This window comes from Rhopilema esculentum, chromosome 10, assembly GCF_057945365.1.
Source record: "Rhopilema esculentum isolate cy_ngs chromosome 10, ASM5794536v1, whole genome shotgun sequence".
NCBI lineage: Eukaryota > Metazoa > Cnidaria > Scyphozoa > Rhizostomeae > Rhizostomatidae > Rhopilema > Rhopilema esculentum.
Window position 1 is genome coordinate 11,391,446 of NC_142824.1, and position 25,762 is coordinate 11,417,207.

The window sequence follows — 25,762 nt, forward strand, 5'->3', positions numbered from 1 at the left end:
GTTCATTTTCTGCAAAACAAGCATGCACACTTGTTTTCAAGGAACCAAGTTTTGATCAAATTCTTAAATTGTCTAGTATTTTGTGCTGTCTTTATTGATTCTGGGAGTGAATTCCAGATTTTAGGCCCTTGAAAATTTAATGATCTGATACCATTATTGGTAGTTCTGGCTTTTGGAATGTCAAGGGGTTTTTTGAGTCAAAGGTTATGACCTGTTGTTTTGGGTACAAAATAGTCTTTCATGAGAACAGGATTGAAGTTGTTAAGTGTTTTATAAACTTTGAGCGCTAAAATTCTAACTGATTGGACATGTATGGTAGTTCCTTTTGAGTTAGCAAGTAAATCTTTGTACGAGCATGAATAGTCCGAATAGGCTAGTCTTAAAGCCCTCTCGTTAATTTTCTCTAGCTTATCCTGACTTCCTGTACCACATAGCATCCATATCAATGGACAATAATTGAAGTGACATAGTATAAATGAATCCATAATGATCTTTTTTTCTCTGTCACCCATATGCTATAATAAGCTGTTTTGTATCATTTCCCATGCTTGAATATGTAGTTTCATATTATTTCCTTTTTTTAGGGCTTTGATATCAAAAGGATCAGCATCCTATGCATTCATCATTAAGCAGTATGATATTGACTTTCTTTATACCACAAGAGATGCAGTTTCAGTGACAAGGAATGCCACTCTTAGAAACATCAACTTTTTGGAGAATAGGTGGCAGCATATTGCCTTTGTTGTGTACAACAGAAAATTATCCGTATTTGTGAATGGAAATGTTCAGAGGACTGTGATACTTGATGGAATCATAAATGATGTAACTGCAGATGCAAGAATTGGCCAAAGGCTGGATGGTAAGCTGGATATTCTTGTGATGCTAGCTATGCCATAAATATTGTGTACATATAAATCTCTTAACACCAATACCCTATAGAGCAACCATTTCTTCTTTAAGACAAACAGCAAATGTGATCTCCAGAAACTAAATGTGATATCCATTAAACTCTTATAGGGGTGTTTTTTAAATGCAGACATGAGCAGGAACTTTTTTCTGGAAATTTCTCCTCTCTCTAAAACTGAATATTTATGAAAAGATTTCTAAAAATAGTTTTGAAAAAGCAAAGATTTAAACATAATTGTTAACAATCTTCAGTGTATAAAACACTTTGCCAAATATCAATACATATGCCAAAGGTATGTTTTGGATTATAACATAGACTTTTGTCAAATTTTTAGCCTAAACATTTTCTTGTTTTGCAGGCTCTTTTCAGTTTTTTGGTTTGCTGCAAGAATTGAAATACTATGCAAAGGGACTTACAAACAGGTAAGTGAAAAATTATGTATATAAAGTAAAAATCTATGAAATTTAGTGTTTTTTCTATACAATGCAAGAAACTTGTTTAAGATCATGTCTCATTGATTAAAAAGTTTTTTTATAACAATGCAAAATATTGAAGGTAACATTTAAGAAGCATAATTTGAATTTTGGTTTTTTGAACTGTCAGAAAAATAAATGAATTGAAACCAAAAAATGTGAGCCAAGAAAACTTTTTAAGGTAGAATAAAATTGTTGAGACAAGTGTTTGAAAAAGTAGATAGATATAAATCTTTTAAATATAAATTTAAAATCTTTTAAGCCAATTTCATTGATTATCGATAAAATCTATTGATTATATTGATGATTATTAACATTTTCTTTAATTATTCTAATAATTTTTTTTAAATTCTAGAGAAGTTATTGAGGCTATGAATGGAACATTGCTGCCTGTCTATGGCTACCCACATTGTCGTTGCCCACCTTCCCATCCAAGGACTTCTTTGTCAAATCCTTTATATTGTATTGAAAATGGAATTGATTCGTCATCAAGGCCACAATTACGTCTAAGTGCAGAATCACATGTACCAGAGTTTCTTGTTGATGGGGATATTGTTAAGCCTTGGATCTCAGAGCTTGTTGAAAATGCTACTGTTGAAATTGATCTTGTGTACCAAAAATTGCAGGTGTGATTTGAAACTGTTCAAGTAGAAGATAATTTTAATCCTTTAATACCTTTCCCTGGTGACTTTTGGCTTTCTTTGTTTGAACTTTTGTCCTTAAAAACTTAGCTTGAGAGAGTCCTGTATACCAGATTTGAGCGTGGGTTTCTACTCATTTATTCTTGTTACCTTTGTTTGCTCTTATCATTTTGTAGTTTTATTTTTCTCTTTCTTCTTAATGTTAATTTTTTATATTGTACTGCTCATTTAATCTTCTATAAATCCAACCTTTTGTTGAATACCCTCTAACATTGTATTCATTAATACTACTTCATAATATGGTATTTCTTCTTTCTTTTGCTTCTGTCCACACACTAATATCCTTAGTTAAAAGCTCCTTCTAGTTTATAAGAAGTGGTCTTCAAATTGTTGGCTCATTTCCAACCAAAACTTTTTCTAATCATAATATTGTTAATTTCTCGAATCCCAATTTTGTACATATGTACAAAAGTGTACATATGTAAGATATGTCTCGAACAAAACTATTTTATCTCTAGGTGTTTCAGGTGCAAATCATGTTCTATAGTCCTCCTTCAAGAGGAATCAAGATAGAGCGATCACTTGATGGTGGAAAAACATACATGCCCTGGCAGTATTTTGCTGATGATTGCCAAAGGATGTTTGGTCTTGTAAACAATGGACCTTTGACAGCACCAGATTCTGTGAACTGTCTGCAAATCACAAGGTACTATGTGCATTCTAGGAAGCACAAAGTATGCATATATTATTTCAAATGAATCAACTAAGCATGACCAGTAACAAATATCTTGATTGCAGAAAATTTGGCTCAGTAGAAACTGTAAACAACAGGAAAGAAAAGTTATTAAAAGTTGCTTTCAAAACTTCTTTACAACCTTTGTTCTTTATTTCAGTCCTGTGCGCACTGACTTTGAGTCTTTATCATTCCTGACACAAGAGCCAGGACCAGAAAGCAAGCCCCAGCGACCAATTGGAGAACCCGGATGTTCAGATTTTCATTGTTCACCAAAATTATTGCAGTTTGTGAAAGCAACAAATGTTAAAATTAACTTTTACCAACACATGTTAGTCCGAAATCCACTTCACCAATATTTTGGTGTGAGAAGAATCCTAGTCAGCGGAACGTAAGTGCTTTGAATTCAATGATCATTTCATGCTTTAGTTACACAACTTTGTTATTTCCTGTTTCAGAAACGGGTGTTGTTCCACAGCTTATTTTCATCATGCTATAAATTTGACCCTATCAGATATGGCATTCACATGTAAGGACTTGATAATTACTGCTTGTTAGTAATGATGTTTAGTAGTGATTGATTACTGTTAGAAATGATGGCAAATACAATGCAATACACATTACACTGTGAATAATATGAATTCAAAGTATGATTAAAAAACTTTGAAATTTCTTATTAAATCTAAAGTTCTCAATAGTTCTATGTCAATATTTTTTAAACTACTCTCTGAATTTCTTGTCCATTGTTCATTCTTACATTAGTTTCTACCTCATTTCTAGATGTGATTGTTATGGCCATGGCTCATCCTGTACCACTTTTGAATCAAACAGTACACACAATGCTTCATATATCTGCTCATGTGATGCAAGGACATTTACACAAGGATCACAGGTATCTTGAAAATTGTTTCCAAAATTGTTTTAAATAATGCAAGAAATTGATTGAAACTAAAACTTTTTAATCAAAAAAGTAGTTTTGTAGGCTACAATCATAATCTAGGGTAATAATTCCTCAATCTCTTGGGAGATAGATAAAACACCTTGAGTTATCATGGGAGATTCATGCAAGCAAATTACCAATCATGTTAGGGGCAGGGGGGTAAGAGCAAGTTTTATCTGCAATTAGCCAGTTGTCATTTCATAGCTTGCCTTCTGTGAATTCTTTACCATTCCATCCTTCTTTAGTGAGAACCATTAAAAAAAATCTGAATCATATAAAACCCCATTAAAAGTCAACTAAATCAAAAACCCAATTTTGCTACATAATATATGCTCCTATTTAAGTAAACATGCTTAGAAATTTTCATTGATAGTTTCACCACCACAATTGTAACTGCATCATTACTTTAATTATGTATGCCTGTAAAACCTAAGTGTGTCTTGCATGTTTTCATGTTCTGGATATGTTACAAAATTTTATCCTCCCTTGCCTTTGTACTTTTCTAATTTGTTTCAAAATCTTTCTTATGCCTGGCAGCTTGGTTGTATTTGAAATTAAAATCTCTTCCTCCTTTACCCACATCCCATTTCATTTTCTTACCAGTTTGTAACATCTGTTGATTTTTCATATCTAGCTTCTTGTTCTGCTACAAAATTGAGAAAACCAGTTTCTCATCCAATTTAAATTTCATGTCGCAATATTTACATTTCAAGAGCCTGTACAGATCAACAAACTCATGATGTAAACCTTTTTTAAATTCTATATCCTATTTTAATGAATTTTTGTCAGTGGTTTTACTTTTGCTCTTTTTCAGTGCCAAGACTGTCTCCCATTGTACAGAGACAAGCCTTTCAAGCGAGGTATGGTCTTGAATGCATACCCTTGCAAAGCATGCAACTGCAACAACCATGCTACAGGCTGTACCTACAACAGCACCCTTGATCTGAATCCAAACGACAGAACTTCATTAGGAGGTGGGGTATGTGACAATTGTCAGCATAATACAATGGGGAGATTCTGTGAGACTTGCCGGCCATTGTTTTTCAGGCCTAGTGGGAAAGCAATCAATGCAGTTGATGTTTGTTCTCCATGCGAATGTGTTGGCAATGGTGTAGTTACACAGAATTCTGACTGCCAACGGGTGAGTTTTGTTTCCTGCTTTCAGTGAACAGCAACCCCTGACCCTATTGGCAATAATATATCTAAGTAACGGAAATGACAACTAACAATTTAGTAAAATGAAATTCTCTTCTTAAATCTTCGTAGAAGTGACCCAAGGCAATAGATATCATGCTACAGTAAGATGGGACCTTGGTGCCACAGTTGTCTGTAACAATGTCATTCCATTAAAGTGTCTATATTTTTATGAGTTACAATAATTTAATGCCATTGTTTGTTTGCTGTTCTTTGCCAAATGCTAAACATAATCTGATATGATAATCTAAACATGGAGTAGATATTTGCTTGTGGCATTTTTATTCTTATTCCCTAAGTTTGTTCCAATTATTACTTACACTTATATTGCAGAGAACACAAGCGAAAACCTACGAAAAGTATTGTCAATTATTTGATTCATGTTTTTCAAATATGCCTGCTGACTGTGCTACAACAATTTAATATTTGCTGAAATAAATAAACCATTTTTTGCATCTAATATTTCATCAATCAGGATGATTCGAATTCAAGTATTATCGCCGGTCAGTGCAGTTGTAAACGATACACAACTGGAAGACAATGTAACAATTGCAAAGATGGGTATTATTTCATGACTGCTAGCAACCCAGAAGGATGCCTTGCATGTGAATGTAATACTGCTGGTATATTAAGCGGAAATGTGTCGTGTCACATAACAAATGGACAGTGTAACTGCAAAGCAAATGTGTACGGATTGAAATGCGGTGTATGTAGACCCGGGTTTTATGGTCTGTCAGCGAGTAATGTTGATGGCTGCTCCTCTTGCAATTGTGATCCATGGGGCTCGACTGCAAGTGCCTGCAATGTGAACACGGGTCAGTGCCCTTGCAAATCGTCTACAGAGGGCCTAAGATGTCATCAATGTAAAGATGGGTATCACAGCTTAACCTCTAGTGGTTGCCAGCAGTGTAGATGCAGTGCGGCCGGGACTGATCCTGGTATGTAACCCAAGCTCATTTGTCAAATGAATCTAGAATATGTGAAAGCTTAATAGTAAATAGAGATGTATAAGATGAGTTCAATCAAGAGCTGCTTTGTAATAACTGTATTTAAACGTGAAACTCGGAGTGAAACTTAAGAACTTTCCTTCTCTTTACACCAAAATGTGTACAGCTCAGTCTACCTGTCGGTATTGAGATCTCTCCAACAGATCAGACTCTCTCAATTAGATCTAAATGATAATTGCACTCGTCATCTATGTTTGGCCGTAATTTAAGGTCAATAAACGTTGCAGCCTGTATTTCTATTAGGGACAGCAGTTATGTTCCATTCTTGATCATTAAATATGTGTAACAACGTAATAAAACAAATACAAAGGATCATGATCAAAATAATTAAGTGGATAGAGTCTTTTATTATTTTGAAACTTGCAAGTTATCTATATATGTATCGGTTCATGGTATGATGATGTCACTGTATGGCATAATCGTGTGAGTTAATGTTAAGTAATTACCCCTAGAACCTTCTCTTTCTATCTGCTTTATTTGTTACCAGCTCAAATCAACCTATGTAACAAGTCAACTGGCAACTGTGTGTGCCGTAGAAACGTTCAAGGACGCTTTTGTGATACATGTAAAGTCGGTTTCTACAACTTATCGAGAACTCATACTGATGGATGTCTTCCTTGCGATTGTGACACTAAAGGAACACAGGGTAATACTGGACAGTGCAATCCACTGAATGGCACATGTAGCTGCAAGTCCCTTGTTCAAGGCAGACGGTGTAATGTTTGTAAGACTGGCACTTTCAACCTTACTGCAGGGAACAATGAAGGATGTACCAGATGTAACTGCAACCCAAAAGGGACAGTGAATGGTGCTACCACGCCACAAGGTGAGTGAACCATGCTGTTTGGAAAATGTTTTGGGAGCTTCCGTTCTTTTTAAAATTAGCACAGCCTCGAGGGTGTTTAATTACGTAGCTACGAGGATTATTCTAAATTAAGCACAATTTTCGCCATTTTTTCCAGGCATTTAGTGAATCTTTTGCTTGTATTTGACTGTGCGAGCGACTTCTGCCTGGCCTTACTATAATAAACCTACAAAAACAGATACTTCCTGATTTTATTCATCTTCAAACAACTTGCAAATATTTTTTCCCGAAAATATCTTTCCTGCAGTTACCCCTTGAAAGGTGGCCAACAGACATCTCCCTACAACAGAAATCTCCCTACAACAGAAATCTCCCTACCACAGAAATCTCCCTACAACAGAAATCTCCCTACAACAGATATCTCTCTACAACAGAAATCACCCTACCACAGAAATCTCCCTACCACAGAAATCTCCCTACCACAGAAATCTCCCTACCACAGAAATCTCCCTACAACAGATATCTCCCTACCACAGAAATCTCCCTACCACAGAAATCTCCCTACAACAGATATCTCCCTACCACAGAAATCTCTCTACAACAGAAATCTCCCTACCACAGAAATCTCCCTACCACAGAAATCTCCCTACAACAGATATCTCCCTACCACAGAAATCTCCCTACCACAGAAATCTCCCTATCACAGAAATCTCCCTACCACAGAAATCTCCCTACCACAGAAATCTCCCTACCACAGAAATCTCCCTATCACAGAAATCTCCCTACAACAGAAATCTCCCTACCACAGAAATCTCCTACCAAAGAAATCTCCCTACCACAGAAATCTCCCTACCACAGAAATCTCCCTACAACAGAAATCTCCCTACAACAGAAATCTCCCTACAACAGAAATCTCCCTACCAAAGAAATCTCCCTACAACAGAAATCTCCCTACCAAAGAAATCTCCCTACCACAGAAATCTCCCTACAACAGAAATCTCCCTACCACAGAAATCTCCCTACAACAGAAATCTCCCTACAACAGAAATCCCCCTACCAAAGAAATCTCCCTACCACAGAAATCTCCCTACCACAGAAATCTCCCTACCACAGAAATCTCCCTACCACAGAAATCTCCCTACCACAGAAATCTCCCTACAACAGAAATCTCCCTACCACAGAAATCTCCCTACAACAGATATCTCCCTACCACAGATATCTCCCAACCACAGAAATCTCCCTACAACAGAAATCTCCCTACCACAGAAATCTCCCTACAACAGAAATCACCCTACCACAGAAATATCCCTACCACAGAAATCTCCCTACCACAGAAATCTCCCTACAACAGATATCTCCCCACAATAGAAATCTCCCTATAATAGACATCTCTCTAAAACAGACACCTCCCTACCACAGAAATCTCCCTACTACTGACATCTCCCTTCAACGGACATCTCCCTACTACAGACATCTCCCCACAACAGACACCTCCCTCTCTAAAAATGGACATCTCCCTACTAGGAACACTTCCCTACAATAGACACCTCCTTATTACCGACAGTATTTCAGTGACTTTGTTACTAATTTGTAATGTTGCTTTGAAGAAATATGTTTTTACCTTGATTTGATATCTAACATTATATTGTATCATTTTTTATCAGCATCCCTTCCGTGCTTCAGTAATGGTCAGTGCACTTGCTTAACAAATGTTGTTGGCCTCCGTTGTGATCTTTGCAGCAGTGGCTATTATTGGAATCCCAGTGGACAAGGATGCATTCAGTGTAACTGCAATATGCAAGGTTCATCTGGCCCATCTTGCAACGCGACTGGGTATTGCAACTGCAGAACAGGGAGTGGTGTTGGTGGGCAGCGATGCGACCAGTGCTTGCCAGGGTTTTATAATTATAACTCTGGAAGGTATGTGGGCAAAAAATTGCTTATATTGCATTTTTGAATATTTTTTATGGTTTATAGGAATGCCATTCAATACATGTAAAATTTAGAAATAGCGAAAAGTTTATTAAGTGGAACAAGCTCATAGGTCCACTCGCAACTCGAACACAACGAATTAAATTTCTTGGCCTCCATACACCGAGCCATAAAATTGAACAAGGCTAGATGAAATTTTTTGGCTACATCTCTCAATTCACTGCCTTCTCCAAACCCCCCCCCCCCCCCCCCCCCGGCGTATTTACCTCCACATAAAAACGTGATTATGGCTGCATGTCCCTCCTTCAGTCTTATGAATATGGAAATAGTATTGGAAAAAGGAAAGACGGCCTACTAAGTTCGACTTACTTGATCGTTTGTTTTCACCACCCCCCCCCCCCCCATGCACTTGACAATATTCATGCCATGCTTAAACTATATTCAATTTGACCCCATCAATGCTTCGTCCAGACTCTTCCTCCTCAACCCATAACTGCACCAACCCCTAAACCACAATCGATTCTCTCTTGTCCCCCCTGACTTGGAATAACATGGGCTTCGTCTGAGTTATGTTGTTGTTGCACGAGGTTTTTTTAACAAGTTGATTGTTCTTTTATTAAGCTGCACGGCTTGTGGGTGCTCTGTCGCTGGTAGTGTTGTGCCGAACTGTGACTCGACGGGTAGATGCTTACAATGCAAACCAAATGTCCAAGGGTCGAAGTGTGATCAATGTAAACCTGGAACTTCAAACCTGCAAGCAGCTGATCCCTTTGGCTGCAGTGGACGTATGTTGGCATTCTTTATATACTCCGTCACACATCTTGTTCTAATTTTGTCTCTTTCCTAAAACCTAAGTTGCCTCTTCTCTAAGTTTTCTTTACCTTGATTTTTCTCCATTCGTTTTAAAACTTGTAAGTTACTTTACCTCGATTAGCTTTCTTTTTCTAAGATTTCAGCAGTCATCACTAGAATTATTTTTCATTTTCTGCTGGTTTTTGTATTGCAGCTCCGTCTGAGCAAGGGCCTGCAGTCATAACGAACATCACATCAACGTCCATGATCGCTTCCTGGTTTCCTCCGGACACACCAAACGGGCTTATATTACGTTATGAGCTGTTTAGAAACGGAACACTTGTATACAATGGTACCAGACAGTCGCATAGAGATACAGGTCTTGTTCCGTACACTTTATATTCATTTTATATCATTGTCCATACCGCCGGCGGCTCTACACGAAGCGTCGACAGCAACAAGGTTTATCGTACCCTCCAAGATAATCCGATTGGAATGAACCCACCCCAGATTGTCAATGTCCAAGCAAGATCGATTGAAGCAAGATGGCAGCCTCCTACATACCCTAACGGACGAATAATCGCTTACAGGATATCATCTACCAGCAGTCGAAGCTCTTCTTCAGTTCAACATTACAGTGGACTTGGTCTAAGCACTCTTATCACCGGACTAAGGCCATTCACCATTTACAATTTCACTGTTACTGCTTGCAATATCATTGGATGCGTACAAAGTGACGTCACGACTCAAGCAACCCGCTCAGCTGCGCCTGATAGCCAGCCAGCACCGTACCTGAATGCACTTGATGGCGGACAGTCTATTTTCGTTTATTGGGATCCACCTGCTGAACCAAACGGAGTCATACAGTTTTACGATCTGTTCATGAGACAGTCTCCGTTCAATACTGCTGGTGCAACAACCGCAACAAAGTTGAACCCAACTCAGAGAAATTTTACCGTCACGGGGCTGCGTTCTTTCACTGAGTATGAGTTTCGTGTTGTATCCTACACGTCACAAGTCAAAGGAGACACTTCTAGCTCGTGGTCAAGAATAAGAACCTTAGAAAGTGGTATGCCAATCTTTGAAGCTTACTCTCTAACTTATTTTTAAGTATCATAACCGCAAAACTTAACCACTTACAAGCGGGGTTTTGGCACCAGAAGTTCTCAAGATACTGAACACTGCGAGGGGGGGGGGTTTTATTTAATGAATTTGATCCCAAAAGAACCTTACCCAACCTGAGAAATAACATTCTACGGCAGGAGTTTGGCTCCCCAGTGCGAAATTCATATTGGAGGGGAGGCTGCCCATTGCATTCCTTCTCATTCAGTACACTGTTATAGCGGAATTATACTACAGTTTGACAATTGTTGGGGGGGGCTCCAGCCCCCCTTTCCCCGGTTCCAACGGCCCTGCTCCCTAGCCCTTTCCTGGTGCTGTTTCTACTTTCAGTATTCCTTTCCTTGAAAAGTTTCTACTTTTGTCTCATGCTAGAATTCTACGATTTCTTGTCTTGCCAGACAATATTTTATATGACTAGTCAATTTATTGAGATCTTAGAATTCACCTGCAATATTTTTGGTAGAATGAAAAATTCTCGTAACCATTTTATTTTTATTGCTTTCAGTACCGGCGGGGTCTGAATATATCAGCCCCAGGACCCAGGCAAGCTCAAGCAAATCAGTCAATGTTTCATGGAGTGCACCAGGGTCTCCAAATGGAAACATAACACGCTACGACATCTACAGATTTGAACCAGCTGATCTATCAACAGCTATACTTTCAAGCTCTGCATTGGGAACTGTCCGGGTATTTGTCGTCACGAATCTAAGGCCATACACATCGTATCAGATTGCAGTTAAAGCTTGCAATTCTAAAGGTTGCTCAGGTTTTAGCAGCCGAAGCACGGTTCTTACTCTACCTGATGGTAAGCACTATCTTATGAGCTTAGCTTTTGTAACCTCCATCACTCCATCAAGATACAATTTAGCAAAGGAAGTATAGAATGAAGTCATGATTCTAGTGGAGCCCAGTCTACCAAATGTCGGCTGTTGCCTTGTAGGTTTTTGTGTGTGGATCGATCAAAGTGATTGTTCAAAGTTGATAATTTTGTCGTGTTTTTTTGTTCAGTACACCTTATAACAAATTGATATCCTCTATGTCAAAATATAGTTTCTTATTATTATGTAGAATGTTATTCTTGTAGCCATTTGTAACTTAAGAAAATCATCTTATCTCTTCTAATTGTATCTGACTTAAAAATAAATCTAGTTTTTTAGTGGTTGTCAGAAAGAGTACTGACTTTACTATACTTCCTTTAACAGTCCCCAGCGGCCAAGGGTCTCCAAACGTCACTTCTGAAAACAGCTCCTCGGTTCAACTCACGTGGACTCAGCCAACCGTTCTCAACGGACCACTACCTGTCAGCTATCAAACTGAACGATCTTTTGCCGCTTTGAGTTACCCACCGCCTCAAGTAGAGCCAGGTGTTCGATTCCCAGGATTTGGTTTCTATAAACTGCCTTCGAGTATTATGCCTGATAGTGCAGAAACACGCCTAGAATTTAGCATTAGGACAAGATTTCCTGATGGCCTCGTTTTCTATGCAGCTTCGGACCAACAAGAGGACATGCTTGCTGTAGAGCTTCGATCAGGTAAACCGTGGTTCATTTTCGATACTGAAACTGGCCCGGCAGCCTTCACCGTCTCAGGGTCTATTCGAATCGATGATGGATCGTGGCACACCGTTCTTGTGACTCGCACAAGGCGTGATGGAGAGATTCGGGTAGATGGTGTTCACGTTGGGAGGGGATCTGGTGGGGGATCAGCGAATATCATTGGTCAAATATCTTCAGTTTACGTTGGGGGACTACCGACGAGCCACCAGAATCGAAGATCAGATACTGGTGACGTTGTTCTAAAGCGAGCTTATTTTATCGGATGCTTGAAAAGCATGAAATACAAGAATGTGAACATCGACTTCAACCAAGCCGTGCAGAGCTCCGTTGATCACTTATACACTCACTGTCCATCCGATTTAACTCTTGGCATTCATTTTAAAGGTGGTGGCTACGCTGTTTTGCCTAGTGGGAACTTCAGCGGAGGGAGCCTTTTTGTGATTCAAATGTTTATAAGGACGACATACAGTTCTGGGCTTCTGCTATTTGCATACGGTGGCAGCACCACTGCAATTGCTTTGACGATCGATGCGGGAAACCTGACATTATCGTTTAAAACCCCTTCAAGAACGGGTAAAGAAAGTGCCAGATACCCTCAGATTTGCGATGGTAGATGGCACAATGTGACCCTGACAGGGTTTTCGTCGCTCTCAGTTTTACACATAGATGGTTCCAGCCTGGCATTTAGTAGTGTACCACCTGATGCTATTGTCAACTCAAGGGTATATTTAGGGGGAGTTCCTAAAGAATCAGTGGCAGCGAATATGCTCAAAGCATTGATAAATACAGATTTTATAGCCTTTGGTGGCTGCTTGAGAAGCATTCAGTTTGCACGCAAGGTTGTTGTGCAGAGAGATGTGCTAGAAAGCCGAAATGTCGCATTCGACGGGTGCCCCGCTGATTTCGGACTGTCATCGTCAGTTGCAACATGCACTGATCCATCAAGGGTAGTAGGGCAAAGACAATCCTCCACTTCGACTGTAGATTCTGGACTTCGAGCATTTAGTGGTAAGTATTTTAGACTTTTGTTAAACTAGACTTACCAATTTTTTAATCTTATTCAGTTGTAACCTTAAAACGCCTAATCTAAATAGAGCTTGTATGCTATACGGAAAGTAGTTTCAAGGAACTGAATTTTTCCAACCTTTTGGGTACAATTCTTTAAAAATCATCCCGCAAAAGCGACATTGCTAAAATTTCTGCGATAATATTCTTTGTTTAGCGACTTTGTCATCGTCATAAAATAAGTGTTTATTGCCTTTTTTCGTCTCTATTATTTCGTTGATTGCTACTAACACTTATCAAAGATGAACAATTTTAAAGGTAGCTCTTCAAAACAAAAGAATTTGATCAATAAAACCTCATTTTTCTTTTAGAATACTTGTACCGCATCAGGAGTTTGAGGGATGGGATTGCAGGATTTGCAGCGAGTGAATGGCTGTCAGTCAGAACCAGAGAGGGAGGTAATAGCCTTGTCTACAAATACTCAACCAGTTACTTTAACAATTCATTGCTTTTGTGTTCTTTTAAATTTTTTGACTGTGCTTTAAAACTCAAATCAGCTACAAAGAGCTCTTTTCATGGAACTGTACCAAGCTGTCGCTTCTCTTGCCCGGATGTGTACCCTTGTGCTGCTTAAGTCCCAACGCATGTTTAGAACATAGTGCATGTTTAAAACTAATGAAAAGCGGGCCTCTCACTTTCTGCAGCCTTTCAAAAGCATTGCACAGCAGCTAATCTTATTTTCAAACATACTACAAACGCGCACGAGGCTCTGTTTACTTACCAAACCTGGTCATATTTGCTTCCACTTAGAAATTTTGTTTCATTTATAATCATTTTGGGACGGCAACCCTGTCAGTCCATGAGAAGTGTTTTCCGGGAGCTGTGGCAAACGTTTATCAAATTTAAGTAGTATGTAAAAAACGCGAAACTGTTGAATCTAAAGACTCATGTCATTTTGCATTTTAAATGTCGATAAAACAAAACCTTGCACTAATTCTACAGTTGCTACTTCAGCTAAACTTGAAGTACCAGTGGGCACAAAAATTCTTAAACTGTCTCCATAATAAATTTGCAACCAAAGGTTTGCGATTTCAAAAATTTTCCCATCACTGTATCTTATTTTGCCATTCTCTTCTCACCAACTTCCTGAATACATTTCCCTCTTGCTATAAACCCTCGTTTGCAACTTCCCACTTTTTTCCTTATGTTATGAAAAATTAGGATTCTTTGCAAATGTTAAGGTTGGGCGATTGTTATTCCTTTAGCACCAAGTGGCATCGCTACTCCTATGCTACAAAGCTACCATGCAAGATGGATTGACGTCGGCTGGAGCAAACCTAGTGTGAGCGGAGGATTATTGACGAAATACCAAGTGCGAGCGATTGATGTTAACAACGTATCTGCTGTTGCATTTGCTGACATCACTGACACATCAGTTAGGTCCCACAATCTCACTGGCGTACAGCCTTACACAACGTACAACGTAAGCATTCGTGCGTTCACCTCTGAAGGATATGGTGCAAGTGACGTCCTTCAACTTACTACGAGAGAAGCAGGTAGGGATTTGCCTAAAGTATTTACCAATTTCTTCTTTTACCCTTCTATTTCCTCGATATGCCTTGTTTGATATTTAACCGCTGTTTGTCCTTTTAACTTTTTTTCTCAGCAAGAGAGGTTGAGGAAGGCTTTTATGCTTGCGAGTCAATAAAATCATTTTATTTCGCGGCAAATATTTTCTATGCCGGAGCGTTGGTATTAGCATTAAAGTAATGTACAACACCAATGTTTATAAAAACACGAGTAGTTTCAATCTCCTTTATATACCTCCTTTATATGCATTCTACTTGTTTTTATATTTTCACTTTGTATTTCATATTTCATTCATACTTTTGAAATTATCACTTAAAACTAGTATTTTTGCCGTTTCAGCACCGGAATCACTGGAGTCGCCCACCGCAATCGCATACCCACGCGCGTTATTCATAACTTGGAAACCACCGCTGAAGCCAAATGGCAGAATCCTTTTATACCGACTAGAGGTGAATGGCAATGTATTAACAACAGTACGGTCAACTGATCCGCGGAGTTTTAACGTAACTGGCTTAAATGTTTATACCAGATACCGTGTTGTTCTGCGTGCTATCAACACTGTTGGTTTGACGTCATCAGAAGCATTCATATACACAGGCCAACTCCCCCCTACAGGAATTCACGCTCCCCAGCTACGCGTCCTTGGCAGCCGTAGGATCGAAGTAACCTGGCGCGTACCTGACGTTCCAAATGGAGTTATATCTAAGTATGAAGTCCTTGCCGCTACTTCAGATGTCGTTTCTCGATATGCAGTGCTGTACAATGCAAGTAGCAGTACATTTTCTACTGTTACAGCGAATATGACGCCAGGCACGTTGTATTACTTTCGCATCGCCGCATCAACCGCAGGCGGGCGTACAGTTGGTAATGTTTCTACGGCACAAACCTTTGAAAGCTCCCCTGAAGACGTGCTACCACCTGTTTGTGTCCCCATTTCGCCAAACTCCATCAACGTGACTATACAAATCCCGTTAAAGCCAAACGGTGTCATAATATATTATGAACTCTACCATAATGGTGTTCTAGTAAAAAACGACACCCGTTTGTTCTTCCAAGGAACAGGTTTTCTCCCGTACACGAGACATACTTACAAGACAAGGGCTTGCACTGCTAAAGGATGCGGAGAAAGCAGCACCGTTGTTGTATATACCTTAGATGCGCAGCCGCTTGGAAATGTGATTTTACAGGCCAATGAGACAGGCTCCAGATCTTTTTCCGCGCGGTGGACTGCAGTTCCGACACCAAACGGAATCATAAGGTATGTCTAGTTTTCTGATGTAGTCTTTACCCAAGCATGTGCATCGAATTGTCGAGCAGCTATTCAAATGTACTTTTGCATGGAACTATTTGATAACTTTCAGAAATCAAGCTATGAAGTAAAGTCCCTTTCTCGCCTTGGTGAATATCGGGCCAGATCGGGGATCAATGTAACGAAACGATAGAAAGAACAAATATGATATAATAATTTTCCCTTTGTTGATATTTTGCGTCTCAATCTTCGAATTTTTTTAAAGCCGCCCTTGTGTATATCTGGTTGTCCATTCTGGGAATTGGTTGTTTTTGTCCTTAGGTACGCCGTTTATGTCACTGGGCATTACTACATCAACGTCGACTCTACTGGCAATCCGTTAACATACCACACACGTAACATGACCAGAATGGTGTACAATGGCAGTTTAGCTAATGAAGTTTTTACGTATTACGGGCTATTACCATTCAGTTACCATGTAATACAAGTGAATGCTTCAAACAGAGCAGGTTACATCCTGAGTAACACAGTTGGATTTTCAACTCCACCTGATGGTAAGAATATGTTGACAATTGCATTGAGCTGCACCACTTCAACTTTTCATTTAGCTCATCAAACTTCTAGCACTGCTTCTAATAATACTTTTTCCCTTTTTTCATTTGTACTCTTTTGCTTACTATTTCCTGCAATGCAATCTTTTTATTTTCTCGTATTTTAGCGCAAACATTGCCCTCAATTCTGCTCTAACAGTAATTATTTTGTTAGATAATGTGTTTGCATCATCGCTCGAATTTCTGCATCCCTTCCTCACTTGTTTTGATAATTTTTTACAACCACATGAAATCACATTGACTGAAAATGTTAAGACTCACTGGAATATAATTGCGCGTCGATCGAGGCTTCAAAGCAATTCATGTCGTCTTTGCTTTCTATTATATTCAGCACGCTGTCTTCTAAATCGTCGAAAGAATTTTGCTTCAAGCAACTATAGTTTGCTTCTAGACATTCGAAAATTGTATTCTGCCGTCGCCAATTGATGTCCATCTATTTGTTGTTTATTCACAAACAGATTTTTAATTGTCTAAACTTGACTTTGACAGTGGCCTGATGAGGTTTGAAACTCAGTACCGTCCTGTTTTACACATAAATGCGAACACAGCTCTGCCTGAGTAACATAATTACAATATATTTATAAACCGATAAAATATTCTTATTTTACAGCTCCTGAGGGTGTCCTAGCCCCGATCATTCTCGCAATCAATTCAACAGCATTGAATGTCTCTTGGAGTCAGCCTCAGAGACCCAATGGTTTGATAAGATCTTATCAACTGGTTGGTCGGTTTCCTTCTCGAAACTCAATTAATGTAGATGTCTTATACGAGGCGGGTATTTACTTCCGCAAGCTTATTGGTAGCTTACAGCCTTACACCAATTATAGTTTCAAAATAATCGTCAATGGAACTGGGGGAATAAGTGAAAGCGCTTGGCAAAATACCACGACTCCTCAAGATGGTAAGTACTTAGAAAACTGGGAAAGGGCATCCAATATGTCCCATATCGGGTTAGGCTTCTAATATTGAGTGTCTGTTTAGTGCCATATCAGGTTAGGCTTCTGATATTGAGTTTTCTTGGAAACAGAATATCTTAATATTTCTTTTCCAAGAATATAATATTTTTTAGACATAAATGTCAAAGCAGTTGCCTACAACTACTTTTCCCATGTCTCCCTCGTTTTTAATAGTTGGAGATTAAGTTGTATTTGCTGTTCAAGGTCCTACTCCGTTTATTATAGCCCCCCTTTTGGCCTTTTACGATAGTTCCAGCACCCTTTCTATTATCTGTCCTTCTTATTAGGCCCTTGAAAGTAATCTTTGTTATGTTTTTTTAGTTCCAGAGCACATTGATCAGCCAAAAATCGTAAACATAGAATCACGGACTGTCTTTGTCGAAATTTCTGCGCCTGCCAAACCCAATGGTGTTATTATTCATTATATACTATACTTGAATGGGACTGAGGTAAACCGAACTCTAGAAACGAGATTCGAGGCTAGAGGATTGATGCCGTTCTCCTTTTACGATGCGTATGTCAGTTGCTGCACTGTTATTGGCTGCAGGTCGAGTGTCAAGACAAAGCTGTTTCAGACATTGCAAGATGGTAAGTTTGTGTTTGTGCTCAAGGCATGCTTTGTTAAGTCATGTTATTCTTAAAGCTCAAAAGATAGGACTGATTTTATGGATCACTACAAATTTTTCTTAATTTCCAGTACTTGTTCAAAATGCCTTATTCCTGCATGAACAACCTAAGTGCACTAGCAACCTAAGTGCAAAAGTTGACTTCACTCATTTCAATTTGAGAATGCTGTAGGGAAGTAAAGCAAATTTCGTCGATGTTTTGTTTTTTAATCCGTTCGCTGAAATTATATCGACTTTCCTTCAACAGTACCTGCCGGATTATCAGCACCAACTCTGCAATCCAATGGTTCCAGAACAGTGATCGTACGTTGGACGAAACCTTTGACTACAAACGGCATCATACTGGCCTACCAAATACAAAGAAGACTTGCAGGCGACGCTCACCCCGTCGTAGTTGGAACTGTCAATGCAACAACATCCCCCAATATCTTTTTTGATCGAGCAGTGAAACCTTGGCGAACATACGAGTTTAGAGTCATTGCGAGGACAATCGCCGGGGGAACCCCAGGGCCATACAGCTCCATCTCAATGCCTGAAGGAGGTGAGCCTACGTAATAAGTTAATTGCAGTCGCCCTAATGCTTGTAAGATTGAGAAAAGTGGCAAAGACGTCATTGTTTCTAGGGCCTCCATAAAGCTTGACTTAACTGAAGCAGTAACTGTGTCTTCACATGTTTTGAGAGCATTTAGAGCCTTGTCTAGAATCACTTTCTGTTTCCCTGCCTAGCTTTCAACGCTTGTGCAAGATATTGAATCAACTTAAAATTTATTGTTGTTATATTCCAAATGATCCTGCATTGAATGAAGTCTTCTCCATTTTGCCAGGTTTCTCAAAATAGAATTAAAAGAATTCTTATTAGTATTGCTAAATGCTAGTCAATCTTTGTCAAAAAACCAGATGTAACTGTCACTAAAGTTTCTTCAAAATCAAAACTAGATTCTCTTCTTACTCATGTATCATTTAGAAAATCGAATGAATGCCCTTTGTTGGTATGAGAAGTTGACAAGTGTCTTAAATCTTGGTTGTTTTATTTTTCAGATCCCGAGGGCATACCTGCTCCAAATGTGACAGTTCTGTCTCCCTCGAGTCTATTCATACAATGGTCGAGCCCATCTAGTCCAAATGGTCATGTAATCCACTACTACGTCATAACATCTGGTCGTCGAGAGCTAGTCAACCGTACAACAAACCTTTCGTATACATTGACTGGGCTTGGGTCGTATATTCAGTATTCTGTGGTTGTAGCAGCTTGTACTATCGGAGGCTGTGGAAACAGTGAACCAACTCAAGCAAGGACCCTCCCTTCTGCACCAAATGGTCAACCCACTCCAATGGCCAGTGCTCTCTCTGCTACAAGTTTGCGAGTTCGTTGGGGCAATCCCACCCATCCAAACGGTCCAATTATTCAATTCATCTTGTCAAGGAGGACTGCTGAAGATCTGGTTACAGGCTCCCCTGGAACCTTGTACCCTACAAGCTGGATAGTCGTCTACAGGGGGTCAAGTCAAGTTTATGATGACGTTGGCCTTGGAATCTATTCTTTACAACAATACAGGGTAATGATTATTTTCATGGATCGTGGTCCACGATATTTTGTATGACGAGCATTTCTCTTCCTGTAATAAAGAAGTTTCAAATGAATGTGTTCAATTCATTGAAGGAAATTATGGATAGTTCGGAAAGGTGTTCCTTGAACCAAACATGCTGTTAGCTGTCTATTTGCAATTTTACTGAATATATGATATCTTAATCACCACAGAAACATGATCAATATGAAGCCTTCAATGCGTTTTTGTGTTTAACACCCAAGGTTCAAGTGGAAAGTTACAATTCAACGTATTATATATGCACATAAGAGCTACCTGTATTCAAATTCATATTTTTTTAGTTCAAATCTAAATTCTAAACGTATTCAGACCATATTCTGAAGAACCTGTTTCTAATGCCTCTGTCAATTCAAGGTGACAAATGTTATTTTCGTCTTCTTCAGGTGATGGCTGTTACTACTATGGGCAATACAAGTAGCAACATATCAACCTCGTTCAGAACAGGGGCAGCCTCGCCTCTGCAGGGTGTCAATCTCACTGCATTCGCAATAGATCATTCATCAGTCAGGTTGGCCTGGACACTGCCTCCCTTGCAGATGCTCAGAGGACCTGCAATTCGCTTTGATATTTCATACGAGATTGTTGGTGGACCTGTCTTCATTTCGGGCTCTTTGCAAGGCAATGAAACAGGAACAATTATCAATAATCTCAAACCAAGAACTCGCTATGCCTTTGAAGTAAGTTACTTTGAATACAATAGCAGTGTTTATGATTTGTGGAGCTTAAGCTGATCGCTGTTGATTCTAGCCCACTCTATCTTTTGTTGACTCGTTGTTTGTAGTCCCGACACGAAAGGCAGACCTTTGATATTTAGAATAATATTTGGAACAATTGTAGCGCTTTAGTTTTATGCTAATGTCAGAAAATCTTACAGTCATCTTTAATAATACCTTATCCACTAATCAATCTAGTAATGTTAAGTAAGGTTAAACTAGTGAATTATAGTAACAAATGTGACTTTATGAAGACTGTAACGCCTCTCTAAGTGGATGTCGTAGGTCAGAGGGAAATGATAGCACTTTTCTTTACGCTGGAGAATGTCCAAAAAAGATTAGAGATGTATCAAACATTCATTACTTTAGCAAAAGAAACCAATTGTGTTGTTGCCTTCGTGTTTCAAAGGCCTGTATAACCAACCATTTTGTCACATTTCAGGTCACTGTATTCAACGGAGCAGGCTCTAGGGCGAGCCCTAAGGCAACAGTTCAGACACTGGATGGTTGTAAGTTGACGTGCAAGCCATTTTTACTGTAGAATTGATCTATTGTTTCTTTACATTCAAGTTAGCATAAAATATAAATGATTGATTGACTTTTATCGCATTTCGGAAAATATCATACAGCTCTCAAATCGCCTCGCATTTGTTCCAAAATTCAATGTTCCAAAATATTTATCCGCTGAAACCCCCTCAATATTTATCTAATAGTTATTGCTCATAAGCCTTATAAATAATGGTATGAAAAATCTAAACAGTTCAAACTTTTGTTGCCGTTGCTTCCCGAACCTATTTTATAACCAAACTTCTTACCATAGTCTTTCTATAGTTTTTTCCACGATTATTCTCATACATTCTCAATGTAAGTTATCGTTCTATTAAAGTTTCTACAGTGTATCCAACTGTCTTTATCTATTCACAGCTCCTGAAGGACTGGCTGCGCCCACTCTCTATGTTGTTTCATCGTCAGCAATTAGAGTGTCTTGGACAGCTCCACGTGTCCCAAATGGTGTCATTGTCAATTACACTATTTTTGGGTTCGTATATCTCATATCATGTAATTAAGGGAACTACTTTCTTCATAACAAATTCTTCTGGTCTTATCTAATTTTCCTCTACCCTTTTTATATATACTGTTTAGCTGCTGAAGAGAGTTAAAATTGGTTTAATGTAAAGCAATTTCCTTTAAAGAAAAATCGACAGATACATAAGAACGTTAAGTCACCTGCGAATCAGCATAGGTCAGTCAACAAGCGTTTTACCATCCAGGAGCTTCTTGATTGGCCAAAAGCTGATTTGCAGATGTCTCAAGCTGTTTAGTATTTGTGGATTTTCTCTTTATCTTTGCAAATAATCATCGAGCCAATGATTTGCCTTTAATGAAGAACTTTTTCTAGCTGTGCTTAATTTTCAATGATTGTGCTCGAAGTAAAATGGGCAAGACGGTTTGAATCAGTTTAGAAGACGAAGACGCCTCTAGGAAGATGCTTGACAGAAAGCACAACTTTGGTAGTATAAGCTAAGGATATGATGAGACAGGGCCGGAACTTCGTTGGCCTTCTATCGCCGTTACAATGCTTTAATTCACTTGCACGCGGCTGGATACCTAAATCAGGGGTCGTACCTGGATTCAAATCCATAATGCTTTGTACAGTAGTCAAATACCTATTTATCTGGCTTCTCACAACTGGCGAGTCTTGAATGAGACAGCGCCTATACTGAACCCAGAAACCACTCAACATTGTTTTTGTTCGTTTTTCAGAAACAATAAGCCCTACGATTCTGTTTATGGCACCACCTATTCTCACACGCAAGGCAACTTAAAAGCATACACTGATTTTACGATACAGGTAAGTTGCACGCTTTGCACTTTCGAAAATCTGAACATTGTTCTATCATGTACGTTAAAGCATCAATCACCAACAAATACAGAGCCTTTTGTTGGGGTTTTAGCTTGTAGGGTACTAAAGATCACTGGATAGAACAGGTATCTTCCAGAAAACGCAGAAATCATCTCACATTTCTATAGAATTTTCACCGGACAATCATCTGTAGATAATTCTCATTGTCAAGTTTTCATACTCTGACCGTTTGACAAAATGAAGTAGGCCTTGTAGTGAAACTGTCTGTTTTCGTTTTTTCCTTTAGTTTTCAGCAGCTCATCATTTCATTTCAAAATGGCCTAAAGGCAAATGTGCCTTTAAAGTTTTCTATTTTCTTCTGTTTTGTTTTTGCTGTCGTTGTTTTCATAACCTTTGTTTGAAGGCGTCTATTTTGAATTAAACTCAATATAAGGAACAGCAAAAATAGTATGTATTTTGCCGATAGCAAGCATATTTGTTCTGAATGCCATAGTGCAATTTCACTTTTCGTTTTGTATTGGATTTGATAGGAGTTCAATGTGACAAACTTTGAACCAACAGTTCCTTCAGTTCGCCGTTTTGGGTATTTGACGCCTCTACGTAAGAAAGCATTGTGATGGTAACTGCATAACATACCAAGCCAGCCTAACTGTTTGTTTTCAATTCAGGTCAGAGCTTGTACGCAATACGCATGTACACTTAGTGGTGGGACAATCGCAAGAACACTAGCAGCACGTGAGTTATATGATAGTGCCAGTTTTGACTAAACTCTCTGTTAGTTCTCTATGCAATTTAGAACAATGATTTATACCTGCCAATATTTTGAGATTCTGATTTCTTTAGACAATGAGTATCAAATCTTTGAAAATCCAAATATTTAGTCGAAAATATGATTCACGGTTTTATCTGCTTGTGTTTTCAGCTCCTGGACTGATAAATCCACCACAATTGCAACCTTTGACTTCATCTTCAGTCCGAGTTCGCTGGTGTAAGTTTGAATTATAGTTTATTTATTTTCATTCTTCTTACACGCTTTCTTATTTCATAATATAATTACTATATATCATGTCACGAAACACCGGAAACACAGCATGCTAAAGTACATATTCATCCAATATTGTTCAGAGTATAAACGTCGGATAATGACCGAATGTAAGCAGAAAATTTATATCCAGGTTTGGATCGAAAGTAACGTGTGAGGAAGAAAGACGCGTCTGATTGGTTGTTTTTTTACCAATCAGCATCCGCTTACCTCTCACCTAGTTGGAGATTCCAAGAGAGAAAGAAAACTCTACACAAGTCGGGATCCTTTTTTTGATGTAAAAAGCTTTTTAACAGTTTTTTTATATAAGAAAGCTATAGAAGCTTCGAAATATTTTTACCATCAGCTGATAAAATCTGTGAGAATGGAGACAAACTTTTATATAGAGACATTCTAGAGTTGAAAAAAATAACAGAACGCAAATATCTTCTGCCAGAAAGTCCAAAGTTTTCTACCTTGTTCTGAAAGTTATACCATCTTTTAGCATACTTTTTCATACTTAACATTTAACATACTTAACATACACATCTTTTTTCAATTTTGCAATAGCATTACCTGTTGAACCAAACGGACAAATGGTTGGATATCAGTTATACAGAAGAAAAGTCTACAACTGCCCAACCACGTAAGTTTTCCCATTGAGCTCATTTGTTTTCACTTCTTGACATAGGGGTTTCATTTGTTAGTAATTTTGCTCCCTTACAATCGTGAGCATCGTGAATTGGCTTACATTTTCTTTCTTTGGTGCACTACATTTACCTTTGAGAAACAGATACTGCAAGCGTTTTAGGATATCATTTAGCCATCTATCTTCCATTTGATTCATACAAATTTGGTGTTTGATCGTATCTGAACAAAATAACTGTCTACTTCCAGACCAAACCCAATTGTGAAATGTACGTACATTGAATGCAGTATTACCGAACAGATATGCAATGGGAGATGCTACAATCCTTCAACTCAGGTTTGTGTAATTTTGACCCAACTTACCTCAGTATTTATATAATGTGAGGATGTCGCTAAACAGTTATTTTGTGCTGACATTAGGATGGCTTTTCCTAGAATTCAGACATGGTAATGTTTATGCTACATTTTGGTTTAAAGAACATGACAGTTCTAAGTTGCTTATTAAAGTTTCACGCTTAATGCGATCATAAGACAACACTGAATGAAATAAGTAATTTTAATGCTTTATAACTTTTATTAACTCTTGCTACATTGGATTTGTTAATAGAAAAGGAATTGAGAGAATTGTATTAGAAAAAAGTTTTGGAGAGATTTTTTATTTCTTGGTTGCCCTATGGTGCAGCTTGTTCAATTTTGTTGGTTTCTTTTATCAAAAATTACAACTTATACACGGTCTTTTATTTATAAATTTTATTTTGTCCAAGAAAGTACATTGCTAAGCACATCGAATCTAAGGATCATATTGAACGGTTTTGTATGAAATCGTGAAAACAAGAATCTGAAAAATATCACTCTTTAATGGCAGGTTTCATGACTCTTTTTTTCAGATATGCTGCGATGGATCACTACATCAGATTGACAGTATGAAGTCTTGCTGTGGAAAGAACTACATTCGCAAGAATTCTCCAACAGATGTGTGCTGCGGAGGATCATTTCATTTCAGTCAAAGTGGCTACCAATGCTGTCATGGACATTATTTGAATGTTCCTGCGGGTTCTATTTGTTGCCGAGGCCAAACCGGTGTTGTTGTTGGCCTTGGAAATACTTGCTGCGGCGACGTACCTTTTAACGTTAATGGGACAAAATCGTGCATTTGCGGAGCTCTATACGATCGGTTAGTACTATGAACAATTGAAAATTTATCGGTTTAGGCACTTGGCCACTGCAAGCCGCCATTTTTAACTACCGTTTCCATATTTTTGTACGCTAAGTGTACTTCCGTCCTTGATGCTAGGCCGTCCTTACACTAATATTTGCAACTGGCTTTCTTTTCTTCGCTGCTCGTTATCTTTGTTGGTACCAGTTTGCAATGATTGTTCTATTGTCACTAATATAGACAAAATAACACTGCCTAGCAAATTAACTATAACAGTAAAAATTCGTTTAGTAAATATTACATGAAGTGAAAAATTCCCAAATGAAATGCGAATATGGAGTCCATACTTAAGACGTTTATGATACAGTTACACACGTTTTAAGCGTAAGACATTTTAATTCTTTGCAGGTTTCCACTTCGAAAATGTTGTGGTAGACAGGTAATCTCAGGGGCCGAACAGTGTTGTGGAAACGAAACAGTGGGCACGAAATACGACTACAATGCAACAAAGTCTTGCTGTGGAACTGATTATGTTGACAGAGATACCTCGCTTTGCTGCGGTAACAGTGTTGGGCAGTTTAGGGTAAGCATGCAAAAGATAGTTGGGTGAACGT

General features: G+C 38.5%; 1 protein-coding gene across 1 annotated transcript in view; it reads left to right on the forward strand.

Annotated features, from left to right (window-relative positions):
* The window catches only part of LOC135687212 (usherin), a 37,900-nt gene that overhangs the window by 2,181 nt on the left and 9,957 nt on the right, over nucleotides 1–25,762 (forward strand). Inside the window, exons 2-33 of the mRNA XM_089110727.1 lie at nucleotides 585–859; nucleotides 1,266–1,329; nucleotides 1,736–2,006; nucleotides 2,540–2,727; nucleotides 2,915–3,145; nucleotides 3,535–3,646; nucleotides 4,509–4,835; nucleotides 5,364–5,826; nucleotides 6,383–6,721; nucleotides 8,365–8,620; nucleotides 9,254–9,417; nucleotides 9,639–10,493; nucleotides 11,052–11,351; nucleotides 11,749–13,110; nucleotides 13,479–13,565; nucleotides 14,373–14,663; nucleotides 15,037–15,955; nucleotides 16,268–16,500; nucleotides 17,168–17,458; nucleotides 17,835–18,101; nucleotides 18,387–18,680; nucleotides 19,178–19,695; nucleotides 20,130–20,423; nucleotides 20,902–20,968; nucleotides 21,384–21,498; nucleotides 22,224–22,311; nucleotides 22,992–23,058; nucleotides 23,246–23,311; nucleotides 23,915–23,990; nucleotides 24,242–24,329; nucleotides 24,880–25,166; nucleotides 25,557–25,731. Coding sequence (XP_088966853.1) covers nucleotides 585–859; nucleotides 1,266–1,329; nucleotides 1,736–2,006; nucleotides 2,540–2,727; nucleotides 2,915–3,145; nucleotides 3,535–3,646; nucleotides 4,509–4,835; nucleotides 5,364–5,826; nucleotides 6,383–6,721; nucleotides 8,365–8,620; nucleotides 9,254–9,417; nucleotides 9,639–10,493; nucleotides 11,052–11,351; nucleotides 11,749–13,110; nucleotides 13,479–13,565; nucleotides 14,373–14,663; nucleotides 15,037–15,955; nucleotides 16,268–16,500; nucleotides 17,168–17,458; nucleotides 17,835–18,101; nucleotides 18,387–18,680; nucleotides 19,178–19,695; nucleotides 20,130–20,423; nucleotides 20,902–20,968; nucleotides 21,384–21,498; nucleotides 22,224–22,311; nucleotides 22,992–23,058; nucleotides 23,246–23,311; nucleotides 23,915–23,990; nucleotides 24,242–24,329; nucleotides 24,880–25,166; nucleotides 25,557–25,731 — 9,430 coding nt within the window. The remainder of the gene's footprint in view (nucleotides 1–584; nucleotides 860–1,265; nucleotides 1,330–1,735; nucleotides 2,007–2,539; nucleotides 2,728–2,914; nucleotides 3,146–3,534; nucleotides 3,647–4,508; nucleotides 4,836–5,363; nucleotides 5,827–6,382; nucleotides 6,722–8,364; nucleotides 8,621–9,253; nucleotides 9,418–9,638; nucleotides 10,494–11,051; nucleotides 11,352–11,748; nucleotides 13,111–13,478; nucleotides 13,566–14,372; nucleotides 14,664–15,036; nucleotides 15,956–16,267; nucleotides 16,501–17,167; nucleotides 17,459–17,834; nucleotides 18,102–18,386; nucleotides 18,681–19,177; nucleotides 19,696–20,129; nucleotides 20,424–20,901; nucleotides 20,969–21,383; nucleotides 21,499–22,223; nucleotides 22,312–22,991; nucleotides 23,059–23,245; nucleotides 23,312–23,914; nucleotides 23,991–24,241; nucleotides 24,330–24,879; nucleotides 25,167–25,556; nucleotides 25,732–25,762) is intronic.